This window comes from Trachemys scripta, chromosome 3 (assembly GCF_013100865.1).
Source record: "Trachemys scripta elegans isolate TJP31775 chromosome 3, CAS_Tse_1.0, whole genome shotgun sequence".
NCBI classification, from domain to species: domain Eukaryota; kingdom Metazoa; phylum Chordata; order Testudines; family Emydidae; genus Trachemys; species Trachemys scripta.
Window position 1 is genome coordinate 58,155,032 of NC_048300.1, and position 25,816 is coordinate 58,180,847.

Genomic DNA, 25,816 nt, shown 5'->3' on the forward strand with positions numbered 1-25,816 from the left:
ACAGAATGGGAAGAGACTGTCTAGGAAGGAGTACGGCAGAAAGAGATCTAGGGGTTATAGTGGACCACAAGCTAAACATGAGTCAACAGTGTGATGCGGTTGCAAAAAAAGCAAATGTGATTCTGGGATGCATTAACAGGTGTGTTGTGAGCAAGGCATGAGAAGTCATTCTTCCGCTCTACTCTGCGCTGGTTAGGCCTCAACTGGAGTATTGTGTCCAGTTCTCGGCACCGCATTTCAAGAAAGATGTGGAGAAATTGGAGAGGGTCCAGAGAAGAGCAACAAGAATGATTAAAGGTCTTGAGAACATGACCTATGAAGGAAGGTTGAAAGAATTGGGTTTGTTTAGTTTGGAAAAGAGAAGACTGAGAGGGGACATGATAGCAGTTTTCAGGTATCTAAAAGGGTGTCATAAGGAGGAGGGAGAAAACTTGTTCACCTTAGCCTCTAAGGATAGAACCAGAAGCAATGGGCTTAAACTGCAGCAAGGGAGGTTTAGGTTGGACATTAGGAAAAAGTTCCTAACTGTCAGGGTGGTTAAATACTGGAATAAATTGCCTAGGGAGGTTGTGGAATCTCCATCTCTGAAGATATTTAAGAGTAGGTTAGATAAATGTCTATCAGGGATGGTCTAGACAGTATTTCCTCCTGCCATGAGGGCAGGGGATTGAACTCAATAACCTCTCGAGGTCCCTTCCAGTCCTAGCATCTATGAATCTATGAATATGAATCTATAATCCTTCAACTCAGTCAATCAGTAGTATTCTTCCAAAGCTGTAGAAATATTTCAGCAACTTATTAGTAGCATTAAGACATATACTTGGTATGTTATAGCTAATTGTCAAGCTACTATATGTCTAATTCTCCCTTTAGGGAAAAAAATCTGTTATGAATTTGTATTCCAGTTGTTTTACCAGATTAGACTGATGAGAAGAGAACAGGGCTGCCCGGGGGGGGAGGGAGGGGACAAGTGGGGCAATTTGCCCCAGGCCCCGGGCCCCACAGGGGCCCCGCAAGCCCTGGCCAAGAATCCCTTTCTTCACCCGGCGGTGGTCCGGGTCTTCGGCGGCATTTCGGCAGCAGGGCGGCCCTTCAGTCACTCCACGTCTTCAGCAGCACTGAAGGGCCCCCCGCCGCCAAAATGCCGCCACCGCAGACTCGGCATGCCGCACGGTGAGTACAAGCTCCCCTGCTTTGCCCTAGGCCCCCTGAATCCTCTGGGCGGCCCTGGAAGAGAACCTGCTAGCAGAAAGAAAATTAGGTAAGAGATTTCACATTCTGCAGCACATGTTCTCGCCTGACTAATAGGAAGTAGTGAGCAGTGAATCACATAAGTAGAAAAAAGTAGTTTTAAGTATTAGACTAGTATAATAGATAGAAGTGGAAGTGTCCCCCCATATCAAACCAGAGCTTTGGAATTTAAAGAATTATTTGGGAACCAACCCACTAATACCCTCCTACCAAAGGATGGCCTGTTGAAGAATGGAAACCTACTTTGCAAGTGTTCCTCAAACTATTTCCAACAATGCCAATAGAGACTTGTATATGGAGTCTCAATTTCTTCTCCAGAAATATTTCCCAGATATCTAGCATAGCAACTGGTGCAGGATTTTAACATCTTGCCTAAAGCAATTTGTGGCCCTAAGGCCCTGACATTTTGGATGGAATGATATGTGCAGAGAACAATTAGTGTCTGCACTCTATGTTTGAGATATACTTTTAGCTTTCTAGGGATGTCACTTGTGTCACATTATTGCTGTAGCTGTGTTGTCCCAGGATATGAGGGAGACAAGGTGGGTGAAATAATCTTTTATTGAACCAACTTCTGTTAGTAGAGAGGACAAACTTTTGAACTTCACAGAGCTCTTCATACCTGGAAAAAGTAATCAGTGTCCAAGCTAAATACAAGGTGGGACAGACTGTTAAGCATCAGGGGTTCACACATGGTGTAGGAGCCCTTTTAAATTGAAGTGCGCAGTTAACACCTCTGCAGTCCTAGGACAACGGAGGGTTAGTAGACAGCCAGGTGTGTTATACACATTTTTGTAATGGGTCATAAAACCAGTGTTAACACCTTCCAAGGTGCATGATGAATGTAAGAATTTTTAGTTATATTTTTATGATCCATATGTGCGCCTTAGTTTAGCTGATCACTATGTATTTGTCACAGGGTGGAGCTTCTTCCCACCTTCCAAGCACAAACTGCCACTCCCAATCTCCTTGAGGATGGTTTATTTTCTTAAAACAGGCAAGTAAACAAACAGAAAACAAAAAGAACAAGAGTACTTGTGGCACCTTAGAGACTAACAAATTTATTAGAGCATAAGCTTTCGTGGACTACAGCCCACTTCTTCGGATGCATAACAGAAAACAGTATTTTAACTCTCTCCTTTGTCTCAGACTTCAGGGCCACTCCTTAGAGGGCTCTCTGGCGCTCCTCTCTTGACAGCTTCTCAGTTTTAATCAGCTGTTCTCCCTTCGTGGAGCAGCAGCCCCAGGGCTGCTTCCCCAGCCACCTGGCCCCTTCCTCCAGAGACACACCATTGGACTTAGCTCCACTCCACTATGGCTTCTCTTTCACAGGCACAGCCTGTCTCAATCACCCTCTCCTCCTTCATTCCCTGCCCTTTAAAACCTCAGGTATAGCCCAACCACCTTTAATTGTCTAGATTGGGCTCACCTCTTCTAACACAAGGGAGCTTAGTCCAGCTCTACTCACAGGGACCAGGTACTCTGTGACAGTATTTCTATAACACTGAGCATAAAAGGGAGGGAGGCATGACTGGTGTCATGTATGCAATCTGGCGCCACATCTACACTAGAAGTGCTACAGAGGTTCTTCTGATGAAGATGCTCTACACTGACGGGAAGAGCTCTCCCATCAGTTTAATTGCTCCACCTCCCAAAAGAGCTGGTAGCTATGCTGGCAGGAGAAGCTCTCCTGCTGACATAGCGCTGTCTACACCGGCGCTTAGATGGGTATAACTTATGTTGCTCAGCCGTGTGATTATTCACATCCCTGAGTGATTTAAGTTATTGTGACACTCTGTATCTTGGGGGAACACCCTGCACCCCCATGTTCATCCTTATAATATGATTGTGTGGTATCCAATGCAAAGTTTGTCTTGTTGTCATGTGTCTTCGGAAGGCTCATGATGCACTGAGCATTGTTGCTATAGTAATGTTATGGGCTGTAATTTCATGTATATAGTTATGAGGCTGAAAATGTGTCCTCATGGCTTAAAACAAGCCCAGGCAAAACTCTCCAGGAACAGAGTGGCAGTTCACACCTCATCAGGGCATGTATGGGACAAACCCAGCCCAGCCTCACAGGAACAAAGGACACTGGCATGGGCAGCAACAAAGGATCTGTTGGACTCTCCAGTGAGTCACCCATGGCTTGAATAATCTGTTCCTTAGTTGAGGTGTCTGTGTTGATCTGAAGATCTTCTGCTTCCTGGATGTTTGCTTTGTCTTTAGGTGGCTCCCTGTTCAGCAATTCTTTGAAATGCTCTGTCCAGCACTTTTCTTGTTCTTTTTCGGTTGTTAGTAGGTGTCCTTGTTTGTTCCTGATGATAGTATTTGTCAGAATCTGTTGTTTACCACTGATAAGCCGCATCATTTTGTAGACGGTTCCTTGATCACCACAAGCAGCTGCATCCTCTGCTTGTGTTGCCAGATTATCAATACAATGCCATTTGTCCGCTCTCACAAGGCGTTTGACCTTCCGGTGTGCCTTGCTATACTGCTTATAGTATTTGTCCTTTAGCTTCTGGGATTTTGTATCTAAAACTTTTTTCTTCAGAGCTCGTCTGGTTTCTATGGCGTTGCATGTGGTGGGTGTAATCCACTCCTTCCTTCTCTTCTGCCTGTAGCTTAGACAGGCTTCACTACTCTATTTATAAATTGCTGTTACTTTGTCCCACTTCTTGTTGATATCCTCATCTGCATTCCCCTCCTCTTCATCAAGGTCTGCAAGTGCTTGAAACCTGTTCGTTAACTGCAGAACGAAAAAAGAACAGGAGTACTTGTGGCACCTTAGAGACTAACAAATTTATTAGAGCATAAGCTTTCGTGGACTACAGCCCACTTCTGTATGCATCCGAAGAAGTGGGCTGTAGTCCACGAAAGCTTATGCTCTAATAAATTTGTTAGTCTCTAAGGTGCCACAAGTACTCCTGTTCTTCTTTTTGCGGATACAGACTAACACGGCTGTTACTCTGAAACCTGCAGAACGAAGGCTTTCTGTATTTCAAGGGACTTTAGCTTGTCAATATCATAACGTCTATGTCCCTTGTTTGGTGGACCCACACTTCTCAGTTTTAGCTTGATGGAGGCTGTCACAAGGTGGTGGTCGCTGCCAGCATCTACACCCCTTCTCACTTTCATATCTGTCAGTGAGCATTGCCATTGATCATGATATGGTCAATCTGGTTCTTATCTCTGCCATTTGGAGAACACTATGTCAGCTTGTGAATTTCATGATGTTCAAATAGGGTTCCGCCGATGACTAGGTCATTCATATTACAGAAATCAACAAGCCTTTCTCCATTTTCATTCATGGTGCCACACCCAGGTCTTCCTATTTGCTCTGTCGTTGTTTGTATTGTCCTTACTAACCTTGGCATTCAGGTCTCCCATGACAATAGTTAGATACTCTCTAACTCTGCCTGTAGTTCAAGGTAGAATTTGTCTTTTACTTCTTCATCACTGTGACGGGGCAGAGCGGCCCCGCACTGGCATAGGAGGGGTTAACCCTTCCTTCCTGGCAGAGGAAGCCCCACCCCGGAAGTTCTGCTAGGCATGCTCCAATTGGAGCTCAGGTATAAAAGCCTGCAGATCAGCTCAGTCTGGGCTGACCACCGGAGGGGAAGGACGCACGCAGCTAGCTCCTGCAGAGAGAGGGCCTGTGAGCCAAGATCCGGGAGTCAGCCCTACCAAGGCACCACTGGAGACCCTGATGGAGGACGGCCCAGGGGACGAACAGACTGGAGGACCCCTCGCTGCAGAAGCACTGCCATTCCCGGTAGAAAGTGACCCAGGGGAAAAATAGAGATAAACAACATTAAAGCTGTATTACCACTCAGCGTGTTGCAGGCGGATCCCCGCTAAGCGGGCGGCAAGTAGAGCTAGCCGCTATCAGGGCCCTGGGTCGGGGCTCGGTGGAGAGGGCAGGCCCGAGTCCCCCTACCCCCTCACCTTGAACTGTGAGGGATTATATGGACTCTGGCCGTTAGGCTGTGCTACCCCGCCTGTAAAGGGGGATTATATAGACTCTGGCCGCTAGGCTGCGCTACCCCACCTGTAAAGGGGGATTATATGGACTCTGGCCGTTAGGCCATGCTACCCTGCCTGCAAGGGGGGATTATATGGACTCTGGCAGCTAGGCCACGCTACCCCACCTGTAAAGGGGGATTGTATGGACTCTGGCCAAGAGGCCATGCTATCCCACCTGCAAAGGGGGACTATATAGACTCTGGACGCTAGGCCGCGCTACTGCGCCTACCGGGGGAGAGAAGAGCGTACGAGCGACTGACAGTAACAGACAGCCCGTAGAGAGGCAAACTATGAGACTAGAAAGAGGCGAGGCCCTGATACCTTTCCGGCCCCTGCCACAAAGGGTCACTGCGGTGCCAGGCCCGCTACAATCACTGTCATTGTTTCTCCCGAGGCTGTTGTTAATCTTCCTGATCCCGTCCAACTGCTCTTGCTGACACCCAGGATGTGTAAGCTGTAGCGTCTCATCTCTGCTGTGATCTGAGCTAGCTTCCCTGTTTCATACATTGTCCGTATGTTCCAAAAACCAAGTTTGGTTTTTGTCTTGGTATTGAGTACTTCAGTCTTCATGCCAGTGGCTTCCTTTCGGCTTTCACCACTGGCAGTCGTATGGATCATTGACTCCTGAAGGCTATCACACACAGAATGGTCGATTTCTCCATTGCTGTTTCCGTAACATATTTTGTGTTTTACGGGACAGGGTTGTTAGCCCTGTGCCTAAAGCCCAATCTGGAGGACCAGGGTGTCTGTTTTGTTGCCCCCCGCCACACACACACACATAGACAGACCAATCCAGCATGGTTGAACCTACCAGGAGCAAAAAGCCCCTGCCAACACAGACTCTGGGGATCGTTAGAGTATGCAAACTGTCCCACCATGACAAGGCACCGACACCAGAGGATGGCTTTATCAGATACCCATAGTAAAAATCTTTTCCATTTTAACTCATAACATTTCCTACTTGATTGTCTTCAAGCATTTAGTACAATATCTTGTGTATCCACCGAGAGGATTTCTGTAACTTGGTCCAAGTCCTATTGCCCGTGCTGTCAGACGCAATGACAATGGATCCGGATGGTACACTTCCCCTGTTGTTGTGTCAGAAAGTCCGTTGACTCTGAGAAGCATCTGAAGTTTGCTTTGGAAAGAAGGAGCAAGCCTGAAAGATGCTGTTACACAGGGCCTGAAAGGGTTACACAAATAGAAGCTAATTGACCCAGATTCAACCTTTAGAAACATATTAAAAGATAATATTTGTGGTTTTGTGTGTTTACATATATATTGTTAGAGGTTAACAATGTAACCAAACAGTTCCTGTCTATCGCTGTATTGTTAATTCAGAGATCAAAAGAAGATGTTAACATTGCCAGCCCGTTACTGGAATGGACTCCTTGTAGGAGAGGCACCTCTTAAACCTGGGCAAACTAGGCATACCCCTTACTAAAGGCAATCATCAGTTATAGAAGGGGGAAGGAAGGGTAAAGCAAAAACTTTTTTTTTTAAACAGGGGAAAAGAAAAAACAAAAGGAAACTCTAGGAGACTAAGAAGAAAAACACTAAAACTAAATAAGAATGAAGTATCCACGAATGGACTGCTAATTGCTCTGTCTCTACCCAGGGGTGGTTGAGAAGGAACTGAGGGTGTTTCACCCACACACAGCACTAATTAGCCCTGAGGCAGAGGATGAGGATGGGAGAGTGAATGTGCAGACCCAACAGACACTGCTACCATCAGAAGCACAGGGACACACATACACCTACAGTACATTGGAGCACCCATAGGGACACTACTCAAAGAAGTAGAGATGCTGGATACACTTCATGAGAAATCCCAAAGTTTCATTGTCTCCTTGCAAAGCTGCAATGATCGGACTCCTCGCTGGTTGATTACATAGTACATTGTTGTCATATTGCCTGTGGCTCCTTGTATCTAGGGAAGAAAGTATCTGACTCCTAACAGAATTGCTCTTAACCCTAGAATGCTGATGTGTAGATGACACTCCTGCCAATTCCACAGCCCCCTTGTTACAAACTTGTTGAGATCTGCATATCAAGGTATTTTAGAGGAGTCTGTATTAATTATCATAGGGAGGGAGGGAGAACTGAACATCACTCCTGTCAGAACATGTTTCAGATCCATCTACCACCAGGCAAATCTTTGGATTTTCTTTGTAATTATATGTTTTAGTTCCATGCTCTATTCTGCCAGGCTGAAGCTCTTTGCCAAGCAGTGAGGAAGTGGTTTAATCCTTAATTTTGCATAAGGCAAGACATACGTGGATGATGCCTTCCACTTAATAATAGAAAAAACTTTACTTTCTGAAATGGACTTTGAAGTAGAGATTAAATGGTTCGTTTTATTTTCAGGAATTTTTCCTCCCGAAGGTAAGCCCTTTTTGGAATCGGCCTGAGATCCTATGAATAGAACATTCTGTGATGGGGTCAATAAGGATTTCTTCTCTTTTATTAATAAACCCAAACTTTGGAACACAGAGCATGTGAATTATGTGACCTTTTTCAGCTTGTCCTCTAAAGCTGCTTTTAAAAGCCAATCGTCTAAATAGGGAAATACAAAAATCCATTGTCTTCTGAGAAAAGCTGCCACTGCAGATAGACATTTTGTAAAGACTCAAGATGCTGAGGAAAAGCCAAAGGCCTGTATTGCAAATGGTCCTGCTGTATGGCAAAACAAAGGTGTGTGAGACTGAGAGCAGTAAACCAATTTAGACTGGATATGAAGGAATAATAGAACTTAGAGTTAACATTCTGAAGTGAATCCTTTGAGTGCACTTGTTTATCTTAGATCTGATGAAGACTTCTATCTTTCTTTGGAATTAGGAAATAGTGGGAGTAAAACCCCAGATTCCTGAGATTTACTGGAATCTCCTATATTGATCCCACCATTAGTATATAGTTTATTTCAGTTCTTAACACCAACCTGTAAGAAGTGGTCCTTGAAGAGGGAGGAAGAGGGCAGTTGGTTTGGGGAGAGATTGTCTAACTGGATAATATAACCATTTTTATGGTGTCCAAAACCTATTTGTCAGTAGTGATCTTTAGCTATTCAGTGTAACATTGGCCTAAATGACAAGTTTCAGAGTAACAGCCGTGTTAGTCTGTATCCGCCTAAATGGTCTCCAAATGCAAGGGAAACAGACTCCAAGGTTGGTTTGCTGCTCTTGAACATCATATCAAACCTGCAGACTAACTGCTAGTAAAGAAGTGGTGGACAAATTCTTTTGCTTCATCGTGGATCTAAATGGGCATCTGTCATATGACTGAAAAGTAGAGGGTTGTTGTTGCTAGTAGCATTGTCTACCCTTGAAATAAGATGATGATGACAAAGAAGACTAAGGTTGGTAATTCTATCTTTGGTATCTGAAAAGAGGTGCAGGAAATCTCCTTTTAAAAGGAGACCTTAGACTTCGTTTCCTAGGGAAGAGAAAAGGAATGTAGCCAGGCATGTCTTCCGAGAGTTATTGTTATTGCTACCAATTTTGAAGATGTGTACGAGACATCAAAGGATGCCCTCAGTGTATGTTTAGCAACAATCTCTCTCTTTAATGAGGGCATTAGCCATTCTGGAGTGGTCATCAGAGTGGTTGTTGGTGAACAGAGAAATTTTATCCGACAGGTGAAACTGGATCGAGTTATAATGGGTTATTAGTTAGAGAAGATGATGAGAATAGCTTCCCTCTCAAAGAATCCAGTATTTTCCCTTCTCTGTCACTGACAGTAGAATGTAAATTTTCCTAATCTTGGCATTTGAGTTGTTGAAGCCTCTACCTGATAATTAGGTGGAGAATGTACATGAAAGAAAGAAAACCCTTCATAGAATCATAGAAGATTAGGGTTGGAAGAGACCTCAGGAGGTCATCTATTCCAACCCACTGCTCAAAGCAGGACCAACCCCAACTAAATCATCCCAGCCAGGGCTCTGTCAAGCCAGGCCTTAAAAACCTCTAAAGATGGAGATTCCACCACCTCCCTTGGTAACCCATTCCAGTGCTTCACCACCCTCCTAGTGAAATAGTTTTTCCTAATATCCAACCTAGATCTTTCCGACTGCAACTTGAGACCACTGCTCTTTGTTCTGTCATCTGCCACCACTGAGAATAGCCTAGCTCCATCCTCTTTGTTCTTGTGCCATCAATATGGCTTCTTTAAAATACAGCCAGCTCTCCTGGACTCCTTTCCCCCTCATATTAGTCTCCCAGGGGATCCTGCCCATCAGTTCCCTGAGGAAGTCAAAGTCTGCTTTTCTGAAGTCCAGGGTCCGTATTCTGCTGCTCTCCCTTCTTCCTTTTGTCAGGATCCTGATCTCAACCTCTCATAGTCACTGGTGCGCAGGTTGCCACCCACTTCTACTTCCCCTAACAATTCTTCTCTATTGGTGAGCAGCAGCTCAAGAGGAGTACGACCCCTAGTTGGTTCCTCCAGCACTTGCACCTGGAAGTTGTGCTCAACACGCTCCAAAAACATCCTGGATTGTCTGTTTGCTGCTGTATTGCTCTCCTTTCCTGGTCCTTTCTTACGGAATGTGGATAAGCTTTACCAGCTTTCTTGCAATTGGCTGTCAAGAAGATGGGGTATTCCATTTTGATTTCCTGATTGCCATAAACCATTCAAAAGGGGCAGAGAAACCTTGTTTGAAGAAGTATTTTCAAGTATGTCAAAAACAGGGTGCAAAGTTTCCTCCAATGAAACTGAAGGCAATTTCAACGTAGAAACCATTCTGCTGACTAATTCTTGGAATTGAATGGCATCCTCAGATGGTGAAGCAGCTTAGGCTATTCAAATGTTTTTGTCTGGAGAGGATATGCCCATAAGGTCCTGGTTGTGCAAAATATTTGTCTGTACAGAAACCTCAACTTCCTCTTCCTCATCATGTACAACATCTTGAATTAGAGTAGGGGACTTGTCTCTCATTATCAGATCCATTAATGTGAGATCCAAACATCTACGATCTGAATATTCGTTCAAGTCTGGGTGTTTTGAATATGTGTAACTTAGATCTGAATGCTGTGGACCTGCAAAAACATCTCCAGTTTGATGCTGAACCAGAGGGATGACTTTGGAATGGTTGGTATGGAAGGCCCGGAGCTGATCAATAAGGCCAAGGAATCCAGGAAGGCACGTGCCAGTCCTGCCAATTTGCCCAGTCCAGTATTATGTGAGAGTCAGGGGTTACACGTGCTTGTAATAGTCTGTGTCTAGCAAAGATCCTGTCATTGGATCCAGTTCTTCCTCTGAATGTGGATCTGAGACTGTTCTTAACATTGTATTCTTAACATTGATACAGGAGATATCGTTCTTCTAAAGAGCCAGAAGGTGTCCTGGGAGGTGGAGGCAACATTACCAAGGGGTCATCTAACTTCCTCTTCTTGTAAGAAAGAGAGTGTGGAGACAGATCATTACCCAAGTCTTTCTTTGCTGTAGAAATATCAACTGGACCCGAGGAGTACAGTTCTTCAGACACCTGTATGGACCCTACATTACATGCTATTAGTGCTGGTATAACAACTATTAATAGAAGACTGCACCGTTCAACCGCATCAGTCGGTGCATATCCAAAGAGTGGGAATATGCAGAAAACACTTGAAGAAGAAAACCCTTTCTTCACCTTACCCCTGAAGATCATAAGAATCCTGATTCATCATGGGAGGAAAAAGGCTTTGTAGGAGCCCTGCTTTTTCCTTAGGGAACTAAGTACCCACTTCAGTACCGGGGTGGGGTAAAAATATGACTTTGAATCCTTTCAGAAGGTTTTCTACTCCAGCCCCGTTCTGATGCTGGACTTACTCTCTGGGTTAGACAGATAACATCCTTCTCATCCCTCTTCCCAAAATGTTCAGAACATCCAGGCTTTTCTGTATTGGAGTCACAGCTCCTGGAAGAAGGTGATGTCCTGACATATCCATTCAACTCTGAGACTTGTGCCCTGGCTATGCAAGGTTTGGCTAGCTATGAGCAGGTAGGCTATAATTTGCCCTCTGTAGTGCCAGTACATGCTGCCTCACATAGGGAACACCACTTAGATTTAGCCCAATGTTTGTGGGAGAGCAGGGCGGGCAGAGGAATCCCAGAAGGGAGGCACAGCAGTGACAGATCCAGGTGACTGAAACCACCATACTATCAAATACCCAATCCAAGGAAGAAGGAGAACATGGAAGAAAGATTATAAATTACTGCTGCCCAACAACAAATAAAAATTAAAGTTATAAAACAAAGTGCACAGGAGAAACTGAACCACCAATATATTATGCCACCAGAGGCTGTACATCTGGTAGCTTGAACTGAAGGATGAGGCGTAGCCCTGGAGCCTTCAGCAACAACTTTGGATTGCCTCCAAATTCCTTGGGGGGGAGGGTGCATCAACGCCATTAGTGGTGAATGAGGAAAGAAGCTACGCTGAACAAAAAAAATCTACTCTGTCCCATAAACCTAGCCCCCAACCTCCATGCTATATTTCCTCACATAATACTAAAGCTAATTTCTAAAGCACTAAAAATAAAATAAATTAAAAAAATTTGAAAACGTTTTTGTGAGCAAACTATGACTTAATCCTCATTAGACTTCAAAGTATCAAAATATTTTTAATTTTTCAAGAATACTGCAATAGTACACCCACTGATTATATAACAGGAATACTTACTGTAAAAGGTGTTCAGTATCTCAAGTTATTTTAGGTTACCTATATATTTTAAGAATAGTATATAATGTTTCAACAGATTTCCAAATTTTAATCTTACAGTCAATACTGTAAACCAGTGAGCTAGCTCAGTAGTCCAGGTAGGATGAATGTCACACCAGAGTCCATTGTGGGTCCTTGCCTCTGGGCACAGTTTATCGATTAAACAGAAAATTTGGGCAAAATACCCAAATATATAGTTCACCCAACATTGTTTACTGTTCAAAGTGGCTTTTCCCTCATCTCTCTCAGTCCCTCCCCATCCTTTCTCTGACCCAGGGATTTCTGCAGCAGCTTTTCTACTCCCTTCAGTTCACTCTCTAAGCCATCTGTCTGGGAATCACCTAAAAACTTGGTTCTTTCCCCTACCCTTTTTCCAACACTAAGCTCCTGCTGGCCTTTATAAAGAACAGGTAATCTTCAGGTTGTCACCTGAACCTAGCCACACAACCTCAGCCAGGAGGCACCTTATTAGTAACAGTTGGGGCTGGGACTCATATCCCCTCAAAGGAGCCAGTCACCCTGTGACAACGCTATTAACAAATTTCCCAAATTTATATATATCAAGATGCTTTAAAGATACTAAGTTATTTGTAACACAGTTATCATTATTTATATTCAAATATAACCTGTTAAAAAGTTCATATTATGAAAAATACCTGTTTTGAAAGTCCAAAAGTTCAGCATTAATTTTTTCAATGTCTACATCTGTCCAAAGTATCTCATAATACCCACTGATATTGTTCATTACAGTATCATATAATCCATATAATTTCTGAAGCAATCCTAGCTCCTTCCTACAAGATAAAAACCATATCAACCATTAGAATCAGCTACTGAAAGATGGTGTAATAATTTCTGCTCATTTATTATAAGTACAGAAGAATAACTAAAATCTTTTTAGAATGCAAGCCTTTGGGGATAGAAAGCTGTGTCTTCTATGTACTCTAGCAAAGAGAACAATAACAGCAATCAAGTAATAAAACAATGTGAAGTACTAGTCCGAATAGGCCAATAATCAAGTTGTTTGATATTAATAACAATATTGCAAAAGTTTCAGGTAGACTAATTAGGGGCTTGTCTATGGGGGAGATGTTGAGGGTTAAACCAGATTGATTTGACGCACATTAGTTCACATGCAAAAGGCAAGCCGCACTAATAGCATGCACACAAGTCAGCTGTGCCCTCTTTCAATTTGTATCATTGTGTTCACATGGTAGCAGCTTGCTGTGTACTAAACACATGGCATTCTCTGAGGATATCCTATGGTCCTTTGCTTCACCACTCAGCATGTCCATTCTGGGATTTTTCTCGCTATGCATTGTGGGATGAATAGCAGAAGCCCAATGGGTTCACATTTGTAAAAATCACATGCTTCCTTTCTGGGTAGACTAGCACCATTTTCAAATTGCTGTTGGTCAGTATGGACCCAACAATGCTCCACAACACTGTGCTGGCAACTACAAATATGTAAAAGCTCCTTTGGCTGTATTTCAGCTTTTGAAGCTCGATAACTTTGATTTTGGACTTTGCCCAGTACACCACCGAGCAGATGATGTGGCAGCAACAGAAGCTTGAATTTCAGCAGCAGCAGCAGAGGAAGCCAAAAGACGATGAGGAAGAAGAGGATAATGCCAAGCAACTGCTACTCCAGGATATGTGGAGATATGTGCTGAACTAGTACCAGAACTGCAGCAGCACTGTACCAATATGAGATGTCTCTTACCCGTAGAAGAGTGGGTTGCCACTGCCATATGGAAGTTTGCCATCCCTGAATGCTACCAGTCTGTAGCCAACCAAATAGGCATAGGAAGGTGAACTGTTGGGGCCATTGTCACAAAGACGTGTGATGCAATACATAAGGTTCCATTGCAGTGGTTTACATACCATGGTAATGATCAAGAGATTATTGATGACTTTGCCTGCATGGGGTTCTCGAACTGTAGTAAGGCAATTCATGGCCTTACATGTGCCTATTATTTGCCACACACACACACCAAGGCTCAGAATTAATAAACAGAAAGGTATGGATATTTCTCCATGGTGTTCCAAGGGCTGGTTGACCACCATAGCAGATTTACAAACATAATTTCAAGATGGTCTGGAAGGATGCATGTCACTAGGATCTTTTGAAACTCAGTACTATTTAAATTAATGGAGAAAGGACAATTTGTTCCCTGTGGACATTAATGGTGTGACGATTGCTCTGGTTACCCTGGAAGACCCAGCATATCCTCTGCTGATCTGGTTAATGAAGCTATTGGAAGGCCACTTGTGTAATGGAATGATAAGCTGTATTATACTGTTCGGCCACTAGGTGCCATTGTGGCAACATACCTTATTTGAGCCATACAGGCAGAACATTAAAGGCTCTTGTACTGAACGTATCTGGTGTGTATCTTGCTCAGAAGACAGTTCTGTAGTCAGTCTATATCTGATACAGGAGCATGACATGGTGTCAGAAGTAAACAAGTGCCAGAGGAGAACAGAAAAAGAGGAAAAAAGCAACAAAGGTTTCAAACAGAAGGGAAAAAAAGCAAAAAAAGATGTCCACTAAGGTATTCTGTACACCCAGCAGGTAGGCTACTGATATAATGATGCTGTGCCGAAAACATCAATTCCACAGTTTCACTGCCTCTGCAGAAAGGGATGGTGATCTCACTCCTCCCTGGTGATTCATGTAGAACATTCATGCTATGTTGTCTGTCATAACCTTTATATGTTCACCATTGATCAATGGTAGGAAATGTGCACAAGCGTTCCTGACCAGTCTGAGCTCCAATAGGTTGCTATGGAGCATTGATTCTATGGGGGGCCATTTGCCCTGAACTGTGTGATTGTCTAGATGAGCTTCTGAGCCCAGTAAAGATGTGTCTGTTGTCAGTTTCAAGGTTGGAGGTGGCTGTGTGTGAAGGGGACCCCTGTGCAGACATTCTGAGGATCTTTCTACCACTCAGAGAGAGTCTTTGAGTGTCGACAGTAGTTTGTTTATTCAATGTGTCTCTGTTTGGTGCGTATACCGTTTTGAGACATGCCTGAAAGCAATGCATGTGAAATGTTGTATGACTTATAACGAAGGTGCCTGCCACCATGTGCCCAAGTAGTTGGAGGCAATTTCTGGCCGAGATCTGGGAGCTGGTCTGAATGTTGTCTATTAATTAAGACAGTTAGGGTGTTGAACCTGTGTAGTGGGAGGAAGGCTTTGACCTTCACTGCATCGAGATTGACTCCTGGGCACCATTTAGAATTCATAGGAGCCTAAGTCAATTTTTGAGTGTTCAGCTGAAGTCCACATTGTATGAATACATCTGTAGTCTTTTGCATGGCCACTAGGGTGTCATCAAAGGCTCATGCCTTGCGTAAGTAGTCATCTAGATACAGGTACATCATGTTCCTTGATTTGTGAAGGTGGGCCGCTACCACAGATAGGACCTTCAAGAACACGCTGGATGCAGATGACAGGCTAAATGGAAGTACCCTGTATTGAAAATGGTCTTGACCAAAAGTGAACCTGAGGAACCTTCTGTAGGATGGTTGAATCACAATGTGAAAATTAGCATCTTTGTAGGTCGAGGACTGAGAAGAAGTCTCCCTGGTCTAGAGATGGAATTATTGCTGCTAATGTAACCATCTTGAATCTTTGTGCCTTTCCATATTTGTTTAGTGCTCTCAGATTGAGAATGGGTCTCCATCCTCTGTTTTTTTCCGATATTGGGAAGTATTTGGAATAGAAACCCTTCCCTCTGTGTTCATTTGGAACTGGTTCTATAGCACTGAGGTTTAGGAGATGATTTATTTCCTGACTTAACAGGTTCTCGTGAGGAGAGTCCCTGAAGAGGGCAGGGAGGGAGAATGGGTAGGAGGGAGGGAGGTAAAATGGATTAAAAGAACAGGAGTACTTGTGGCACCTTAGAGTGTTAGTCTCTAAACACTCTAAGGTGCCACAAGTACTCCTGTTCTTTTTGTGAATACAGACTAACACGGCTGCTGCTCTGAAAAATGGATTAAATAACCATTGGAGATGATCTCCAGTACCCAGTTGTTTGATGTTATCTTTTCCCAGTTTTGTTGAAAAAGAATAAGGCAGTGTCCAAAGGGTTGTAGATGGTTCGAGTTTTGCAGCAATTGATGATGGCAGTGGTTGCTTGGGGCCTCAACCAATGTATCAAAATTGATGTTTCGACATTGAGGGCTGCACAGTTGAAGTTTGGGGAGCCATAGGCTTTCATTTCTGCACCTGTTGTCTCGTCCGCTGGGGTTTGTATTGTCTCTGAGATGGAGGAAACTGGGCTGGTCGGGATCTTTGTGATGTCTGTGACTTACTGTACTGTCTTTTTTGTGCCGGTGTGTAGATCATAATGTGGCTCTTCAGTCCTTCAGTGTGCATAGTGAGGCATCTGTCTTTTCTCCAAAGAGTTTGGATTCTTTGAATGGAAGGTCCTCCATGGTCATTTAGACTTCTCTTGAGAGAATGGAAAGGTGAAGCCAGGAAGCTCTCTTCATCACTACTGCCATTGATATGGAGCAGGCAGCTGTGTCTCCAGCATCTAATGCTGTCTGTATTGCTGTCCTTGCCAGAAACTGGCTCTCGGCAATCATGGCTTGGAACTGTTCTCTTTGATCATTTGGGAGATGTTTAATAAAGGCATTAAGTTTTCCATAATTGATATAATATTTAACCATAAGGGCCTGATAATTAGCAATCTTAAATTGTAAGGTTTGCTGATGAATATGACTTCCTGCCAAATAAGGTGAGTCATTACCAGTCTTTGTCATAGGGTGTTGATTTAGCACGGTGCTATTTGCCATGTGTGTTTACAGTGTATACAAGAAGGGAATTTGGGGATGGTTGGGAAAATAAAAAGTCCACAATCATAGAGGGGACATAATATTTTTATCTGCCCTTTTGCATGTGGGAGTTATCATGGCCAGCGTTTGCCAGATGACCTTGCCTAGGTCTAGTCGGGCCTTGTTGATCAGGAATGCAATACGTGCTGGTGAGGATGTATGGAGGATGTCCAACAGCTTGTTTTGCAACTCCTTTATTTCTTCAAGGGGGATCTGAAGTGTGTCTATCACTCTCCTAGTGAGGTCCAAAAATTGCTTAAGGTCATGTGCCGTAGATGGTGGAGGAGGCATCACGGCTTCACCTGGAGTGGAAATGTTTATTGATGGAGTAATTTCTTGATCCAGCCTTGCCTCCTGCTTCTCAAAGTTCTCCTCTTGGGGATCAGGGAGTCTAGAAATGGAAGCTGAGGGAGATCATCTTCCTCTATCCCTATGGGAGATACTCAAGGTCCTAGAGGACTGATGTCTTTAGGCTGCCATGGCTCTCAGTACAGCCACTGGGATGATGTGAAGGGCATGGCTGATGGTACCCAAAAATATCCATACCAAGTGGGTGGGCCTTGTCAGTCCTGTCATGGTTCTAGGTGACTGGTCCCTTGGCATTGCCCTGGGCAACTTTGCACTTAGACCAAAGATAAGTTATCATTGTCCTCTTCATTTTCACTTCATAGAGGTCGAGCAGATAAAGAGGTGGGTGTTGAGTGTCCTAGTACCATAGGGAATTCCAGAGACCAAGATGTGGTCAGTACCACACCACCAGTACCGAGCAGCAGGGATTCCAGTTTCTCTGAAACCAAGAGGTCCTTGGAGAAATGAAATTCCTGTGGTACTGTCGTGGTAATTGGTACCGACAAAGTTTGTCTAGAAAGGCCAATGAATATCAAGGAGTCAGTGGCAGCTGTAGTCTTTTGTCTGATGATCAGCCAGAAGAGGTCTTTCTGATTGAAGTGCTCAGTACTGTGGCTTTCCTTGTCTCCAGAGATGCCATTTAGAAGAGGTATTCTGGTCTCTACCACTTCTCTTGTCAGATGGTACCGACGCTACTTAGCTTTGCCCCTCTGGTTTTTAGGCTTAGTGCTGGTACTGGTACTTGATGAGCCTAATGTCTCATGGGTACTGCGCTGCGGCTCTGTTGGTACCAAGGTCACTGATTTTGCCAGGGATCTCTTTCTCCTAGTCAATTCTTCAATCTGAGAAACTGTAGCCCTCTTTTCTGAGCTTTTGTGAGAGACATCAGTACATTTCCTCTTTGATGCCACCAGAGTTTGATGTCCTATGGACGTTGATGGTTGCATCGGAGATTGTTGCTCTGGGGGAGTCCCAGGACTAGGGTCAGCGGCCGGTCTCAGAGAACTCTCTGTAATCAGGTAAGGTAACTTACCTTTTGTAACTATTGTTCTTCGAGATGGTTGCTCATGTCCATTCCATTCTAGGTGTGTGCGTGCTCACATGCGCGGCCGTCAGAGATTTTTGCCTTAGTGGTACCCATAGGGCCAGCTGTGGTGCCCTCTAGAGTGCCGCACTCATGCTGCAGTATATCAGGCACCGCCAGCCAATGCCCTCTTAGTTCCTTCATGCTGACAACTCCAAGAGAGGGGCAGGAGGATGGGTAATGGAATGGACATGAGCAACACATCTCAAAGAACAACAGTTATGAAAGGTAGATAACCGTTTTTTCTTCTTTGAAGTGCTTGCTCATGTCAATTCCATTCTAGGTGACTCGCAAGCAGTATCAATGGAGGTAGTCTCAGAGTTCACCATCGTGCAGCTTGCAGCACTGCTCTGCCAAAGCCAGCATCATCTCGAGCCTGCTGGATCAGTGCATAGTGCAAGGCAAAGGTATGAACGGACGACCAGGTGGCGGCCCGACAAATTCTTGGATGGGCACTTGAGCAAGGAAGGCTGCAGAGGATGCCTGTGCTCTAGCGGTAAGAAGAAACGGAGAGGGCGTGGGCCAGCGGCGCCTGATATACTGCGGCATGAGGTCACCAGGCAGGACAGATGGGGGGAGGGGAAAGGAACATAGGCAACTAGGTCATGGTGCAGGCTTCAAAATGGTTGATAATCAGGGCTTTAACATGAGACAGGTCAGTTTTCTGGCATGAGCAGCTTCTATTTTGAAAACATGTATTGGCGGGGGAGGCAAAATGTATGGGGCAAAGGAGGGAGTTGAGGAGGGGGCTGGAGACTCAGAAAGGCTCCTAGTTCATATCTGCCTAAAATGGCTGTGGCCATTAGGCATCCAGAACAGAAGGTAGCATGGCAGTATAGCATAATAATAATACATTTTAAAGACAGATAGATACATGACAAGGTTTCCTCAATAGGATGTGTCTCCTCAATCCTGGCCTGTATTTCAGGCTAGGAATTGGCTAGGCATCATGCTCAGTAACTACATGGCAGGAATCGGGATCACTTTCTACCTGGCAACAAGGTTCTGAGTCCTGAACACATCGTGGCTTGCTGGGGACAGCTTTTCAGTAGGCTCCTCATGTTCATCCTCTGATGACTCTTGCTGCTCATCCTTGGAGTGGGGCAGCAGAGGGGGAGGCAAGTTTCAGTAGTGGTGTGATGCAGGGGTCGGCAACCTTTGGCACGTGGCCCATCATAGTAATCCGCTGGCAGGCTGCAAGACATTTTGTTTACGTTGACCGCCCGCAGGCACAGCCCCTCGCAGCTCCCAGTGGCTGCGGTTCACCATTCCCAGCCAATGGGAGCTGTGGGATGCGGTGGCCAGCACAAAATGTCTCCCAGCCCGCCAGCAAATTACCCTGATGGGCTGCGTGCTGGAGGTTGCCGACTTCTGGTGTAATGGATCAAAATTGTGTCCAGCTCCTTCAAAAATGGATAGATCACATTTCCACTGCTGGACCTTTCCTGGTATCCTTGGTTTTAATGTACATTCTCCTGAGCTGTTTGGTCTTTATTCTGCACTGGTAGGTGATCTGGTTCTGATGCCTCACAGATGTCTGCTTAGCAATGTACACAAAATTATCTTTATTCTGGTGCCTGGCCACAAGATCTTCCTGCATTGATGCTTCTTCCCAGATTGTGGATAAGATCAAGAGTCTCAGTACAGCTCCAAGCAGCTGCTCAAGGCATGTTGTAAGGCAATATCGCAGCAATGCAGATATTTTTTAATCAAGGAGCAAATGGGGACATCCAGCCAACTTGACACCAGAGCAGTGGAGGGCACACAGGTAAATGGACAAGTCAGTGATGGTCGCCCACAAAGCAGTGTGGGATAGCAGTTGGAGGACTGCCAAAGTAGTGTGCAGCTGCAACGCATGCACATAAACAATAGACTGAACTAACACAAACTTAGTTCACTTTGAAAGAGGACTCAAGATTTTGATAAATGCAGTTAGTGCATTACAATGAATGGTGTTGTGTGCATGAAAGTGTTTTCAAACTATATTAGTTCAACTCAACCCAGTTTAACCCCCCTGTGTAGACAAGCCCTAGGTTACATTTGTTAATTTGGAGGAAAAAAGGTTATATTAATAAGATCCGTATTGCCCACATATTAGTTTTTATTTGAAGATTTCTTTTAATATTCCCCTCCTGAAATGGTTTAAGAAATGGAGGAAATGATTAAGTGGTTTGTATAGAAAGGTCAGATAAATGAACTTCTGACCAAAAAGCTGTGGAATATGAGAGACAGGGGGATGTCCAAGACTATCAAATTTTAGAATAATGCTTTAATAGGTATAGCAGAAATGGATTTAGCAGGGGACAACGAGTTTGACATGAATTTGCAAGATTATATTAATAACAATTTCTAATTAATTTTGGGCTGCCTTTGTACAGGCATTGTATCATGGACCAGGATGATTGTTGCTTTCTATACAGCAGAGGTTGGAGAACTGTTGGAATACTGTATATAGTTCTGGCTGTCTCAATACCAGAAAGGTTTCAATAAATTGAATGGAATTCATAGAATATTAACAAAAATTATTAAAAAGCTGGAGGACTGACTTACAAAGAAATATTTATATTTAGTATTTAAATGATATCATACCAATATATTTATCTAAGTAGAGAAACCTAAATAAAAACAAAATACCTTGCTCTCATATTATTCCAATATAAAGGAATGAGTAAATAGAAGACTATACAATACAATATTGTACAAATATCAAACAGGCAAACACAGAGAGAAATGAGTGAGTTCAATATACTATAATTAGAATTCTATGAAAGCCAACTTTTTAGAACAATTGTATGAATAAGGGTAAGGTTTTAAAGTTTCTGGACCTGATCTTTCAAAGGAGCTATGCTGATTCACACTTGCTGAGGATCTGATCCTCTGGATTTTGATAGAGGGCCAAAGTTAAAGTTGTTTGGGTGTTAAATGCTCTGTGTATATGTACTGAGTGTTAAAAATAGTGGCAGAATTGTTTTTGTGTAACTTTAGTTTTCAATTGCTATGGTTTTTAATACTTTGGGGCTTTACAGATATGTTTAATGGTGTATCTTTTCTTAAATTGTACTATGAAATCCTACCTTCAAGTTAACAAAGATTCTGTGTTGTAATCTCCCTTCGTGGATTGTTTTGGTTTTTTTAATTTAACCTACAGCTGCAAAAACCTCTGTGAGCCATCCAGAGGAAGCTTGGATACTGTTCTACACTTTCTGTGACAGGCATGCAAAGTTTTTTCCTGGACTAGATGCAATACTTATATCATTTCCCCAGTCATACCAATTCCCCACACCCTCAGACTGTCTCCATCTCTGAATCTCCAGCTAGTCCCTGCTGCCTGGCTCCAGACCCTGGTCATTCCTCACTCCCCAACTGAAACACCACTTCCTGGCTCCAGTCAGTACCACGTTAGAGCCCAATTGCAGTTTTACTTCCAGCCAGTCCCACTCCATGGACAGAGCACACAGGCAGCCATGACTCTGCAGCTCCAACTCCATTCTAATTCCAGACCACAGCTGGTCTTCACCTTCCTTCGGATACCTCAGTTCATGTTCCTCCCTCTGCTAAGAGTTGCAAGAACGCTGCTCTTTTATACCACATAAGGTCTGCCAGAAATGATGGGATAAGTACATATACTTTTGTACAAATGCCCTTTTTCAATTCACTCCAGCATTTCTAAAATACTTAACATGTTCTTGAAGATAGCTCTATTTTCCATTACCTGATTTTATGTAAAACTTCATAGTCTGTGACAGGTAATCCAAACAGCTGTTCACCAGATGAATAAGTGACAAATTTCCTCCAGAGTTCATCAAAATTGGCCTGATCAAATTAAGATTTAAAAATGCAAACAGGATATACATTTGATAACTAAGAGATCCTCTAATTATCATAAACTGCTGTCCAATTATAAAGCTATCTTAAGTCTGCAGTATGTATACAAAGAAATATCTAGTAACATCTTTTGGTCTCCAAAGGACATACATTTGATTTTAAATCCTGTTCAATTTCTACCTACAGCGGGGAGTGTTTTTTCTAGTGTCAACAAAGAATGCCACAATAGGGGCAGACTACAATTTAACAGATTTTTTAAAAACATTGTCTCATTTAATATTACAGATGCTCCAGCTAAACAGAGAAAATGTGCACAACAAAGATCTGAAGAAATATTTTATAAAAAAGGATGTGCACTTAAAGCCACATTAAATTATACAGTCAGGAGAAATTAAACATTGTATTAGCTGGTGTGGACACAACTAGAAAAAAACATTAAATAGAGCCAGAATTATATAACTTGTCAAGCAAAGTGTACTGCCAGAAGACTGGTGAAAAGCAAATATAGAATCAATTTAAAAAAAGGAAGGATGAGTGATTCTGGCAATTACCATTCCATAAGTATGGAGAATTGGAAAATATTTGTATTACTTTTTACTACTAACATATGCCTTTCAGTTTACCTTGCCTGAATGCATAGTTAGGTCAAGAGGGGTTGTAGAGAAGGAAAGTAGAAAAGGATAACCAGTAGCCTAGATAAGAAGCATCCCCTCATACACAATAGTTACATTTATAGCCATGAAGAGGGACTTCTCAGTTCCAACCCTGGCAATGTGACTGTTTGCCAAGGCTGAGAATCTGAACATCAAAACACTGATCTATTAAAAGACATGCCCTACAGAAAAGGAGGGGTGGGGGGAGTTTTCAGCAGCTGCAGGTTGACCAAGAGACACCGACTGGGAGTGAGGGATCTGCAGCAGACAAACTGTAATTTGGTCCTCAAGAGAACAGCGGACACCAAGGCAAACCCATGTCTACCTAGGGGCTTGAAGGGAATGCCAAGCATAAGTGACACAGTATGCACAGAAGTCTGTTATCTTAAATCTTTTTCTCTGAGTGATGTGAATCTTTTAGCAAATAAACCATACTTTGTTTTGAAGAAACTGCTTCCGTCTCACTACATATTGTTGCTTTCCACAGGCTCCTGAAGGAAAACTCTTGCAAAGTGCCAGGCCCATTGGATTGCTAATAAATAACACAGTTGGCAATAGAGTCACGAGTCAGATTTTCAGCCGGAATGTCCAGTCAAAAAGGGAACCTGGCAGCATCCAGTTAGCTGTGCTAAAAGTCTGGTTTCCTGTAGTAACCGGCCTCTTCCACTGAGGGGGCAGGAAGAGCAGCAGCTGTGTCTGGAGCCACGAAGAGCTGCTCTCTGCTCCCAGGCCTGCTTGGATCCAGCAGTGTCTGGAGATACCCAAGTGCCATGACCTGGCTGGGTCACTTGATGGTGAGCCGGGTTCCAGCACTCCAACAAGTGGAGCAGGAAAGGGGGTGGGGGACAATAGTCCAGGCACCCACAAGAGGGGTGGGGAGAGCGGCAACAGCCCAAGCAACAGGTGTTCAAGAAGAGAAGGGGCAGGGAGAGGGGCAGCAGCATGCAGGGCAGCAAGGGGGTGAGCAACAGGTGGGGAAGAGCAGCAGTAACAAGCGGGGCAATACATAGGGCAAGGAGGGGGGAACAGGCAAAGCTGCACATGGGGCAAGGAGGCAGCAGAGAGTCTGGGGAAGATGCTCCCGGGCTGCCCAGCCGCTCTTTGCAGTTGGATTGCTTTGTTGCACCCAGCAAGAAAGCCCCGTGGCTCATGGGCCCTACCCCCTCTCACCATATTCCAGGTCATGGGCCACACCACAAAGTGGCCTTGACTCATTTATAGCTCCACAAAGGCCAAGCACGCTTGGCTCCTAAAGCTGGCTGAGCCCTGTACAGGGCCTGTGCTCACCAGGCTGCTTTGTGCCCACACTCAGCGTCCCAGGGACCCAGCCACCAGGCAGGGGAAAGCCCCCTGCAAGGCAGACCCCAGCCCAAGGGAAGCATGTAGACACCTGGCCCCCATGGGAGCTAGGGAATTGATTTCCTGGGGAGCAGGATTGCAGCCTAGGAGAAGGATACTTTGGAAGGGCATAGGTCACATGTGCTGGAAAAGGAGTTTGGGCCAGTGGTTACAGCAGAGGGACTGAGAGAGAGAACTCCTGGGTTCTATTCCCAGCTCTGTTACAGACTTGCTGGGTGACCCTGAGCAAATCATGTCCCTGCTCTGTGCCTCAGTTTCCCCTCCCATAAGATGGGGATGGCAATATCCACTTCCATTTACAGTGTACTTCGAGATCCTTGGCAGCAAAGCACTAGATCTGTGCTAAGCATGAGTGTGACGAGTGGCTGGATCATGGCTTGGAGCCTGCTTGCTCCATGAAATTTTCCAGTAAGGTTCTGAGCAGACTGGGTGGAGCTCTGAGGGTCCCAATGGGACTGGGAAATGAATAGGAGGGCTCAATCCCATTGCTAGTGAGGCAAAAACTCCCATTGTTATTGCCTCCTAAACCAGCCCCATCCAAGGCAGCCTCAGTGGAGAGGCCAGCATGCAGGGGCCCTCAAGACGAGCGTCCCGCTCAGCCCCAGGGGGCCCCTCCGAGGCAAGGTGGGCAGGGAGCTCTTCCTGCTCTGTGCAGAGAGGTCCCAGCTCCCCCAAATCCAGGAAGCTCAGCCCAGCTCTGACCTCACTCACCTCCCGCCTGGCCCAGACAGAGAACAGGAGCAAGCGGCAACACAGCTCTGTGTACATGCATGAGTCAGGTACCCGGGGCAATTACTGGGTGGTGTTGTGCATGCCCCATCTTTGTCTCACACTCATCTGGTGATGTCCACAAATTTTAAATGTGACACCGAACTGTATATTAAGAAGCACACAAAAAAGAACCTGGTTTTCAGAGGTTTTGTGAATGCTCAGCACCACTGAAAACCTACTTATCTTTATTAAGATGGCCAATTGAGATGCCCAGTTTTAGGCAGTGAGGTTTGAAAGGCTTTACCTAGGTCCTTTAGACTTGATAAATGATTAGGTTTCAATATACCTTTATCAAGTCTGTTCTAATGTCTTTTGTTATGCATGGAAAAACTGTAATTAAACAATTAATTGACAGTATTCATATGGAGACTTCCAAGGCTGAGGAAGCTATCCAGCTAGAAAGGACTGCTGTCATGCGACTGGGGAAGGAGGATAAGGCTTTGGTACAGGGAGGATACTGGCTGCTGGTTACTTCTGGCAGCAGGCAGTGCTCCACCCCTACTCCCAACTCACTCACCATGGTGATGAAGAACTGTTAATGCTGCCCTGGCAACGAGTGATGAGGAATCACCCCGAAAGGTTGAAGAAGAGAAGCCATATATCCCCAAGGCTGGGAGGAGCACAGCCACCACTCTCAGGAGGAAATATAGGCTAGTGGTGGTTGGAGACTCTCTTCTGAGGGGGACAGAGGCACCCATCTGTCGCCCTGACATGGCATCCCGGGAGGTATGCTGCATACCAGGGACCCGTATCCGAGATGCTACGGAGGGACTGTTGAGGATCATCCAGCCCTCTGACTACTACCCCATGCTACTCATCCATGTGGGCACTAATGATACTGCGAGGTATGTCCTGCAGCAGATCAGAAATAACTACAGGGCTCTGGGATTAAGGGTGAGGGAGTTGGGAGCGCAGATGGTGTTCTCTTCAGTCCTTCCAGTCAAGGGTAGGGGCCACAGC

At 44.5% G+C, this 25,816-nt stretch overlaps 1 protein-coding gene across 1 annotated transcript in view; it reads right to left on the reverse strand.

The window, feature by feature from the left end:
* DNAH8 (dynein axonemal heavy chain 8) overlaps nucleotides 1–25,816 on the reverse strand; it is a 585,957-nt gene that overhangs the window by 294,279 nt on the left and 265,862 nt on the right. The window contains exons 34-35 of the mRNA XM_034764627.1: nucleotides 21,961–22,061; nucleotides 12,628–12,765 (exon numbers count right to left, since the gene is read on the reverse strand). Of these exons, the coding sequence (XP_034620518.1) occupies nucleotides 12,628–12,765; nucleotides 21,961–22,061 (239 nt within the window). The remainder of the gene's footprint in view (nucleotides 1–12,627; nucleotides 12,766–21,960; nucleotides 22,062–25,816) is intronic.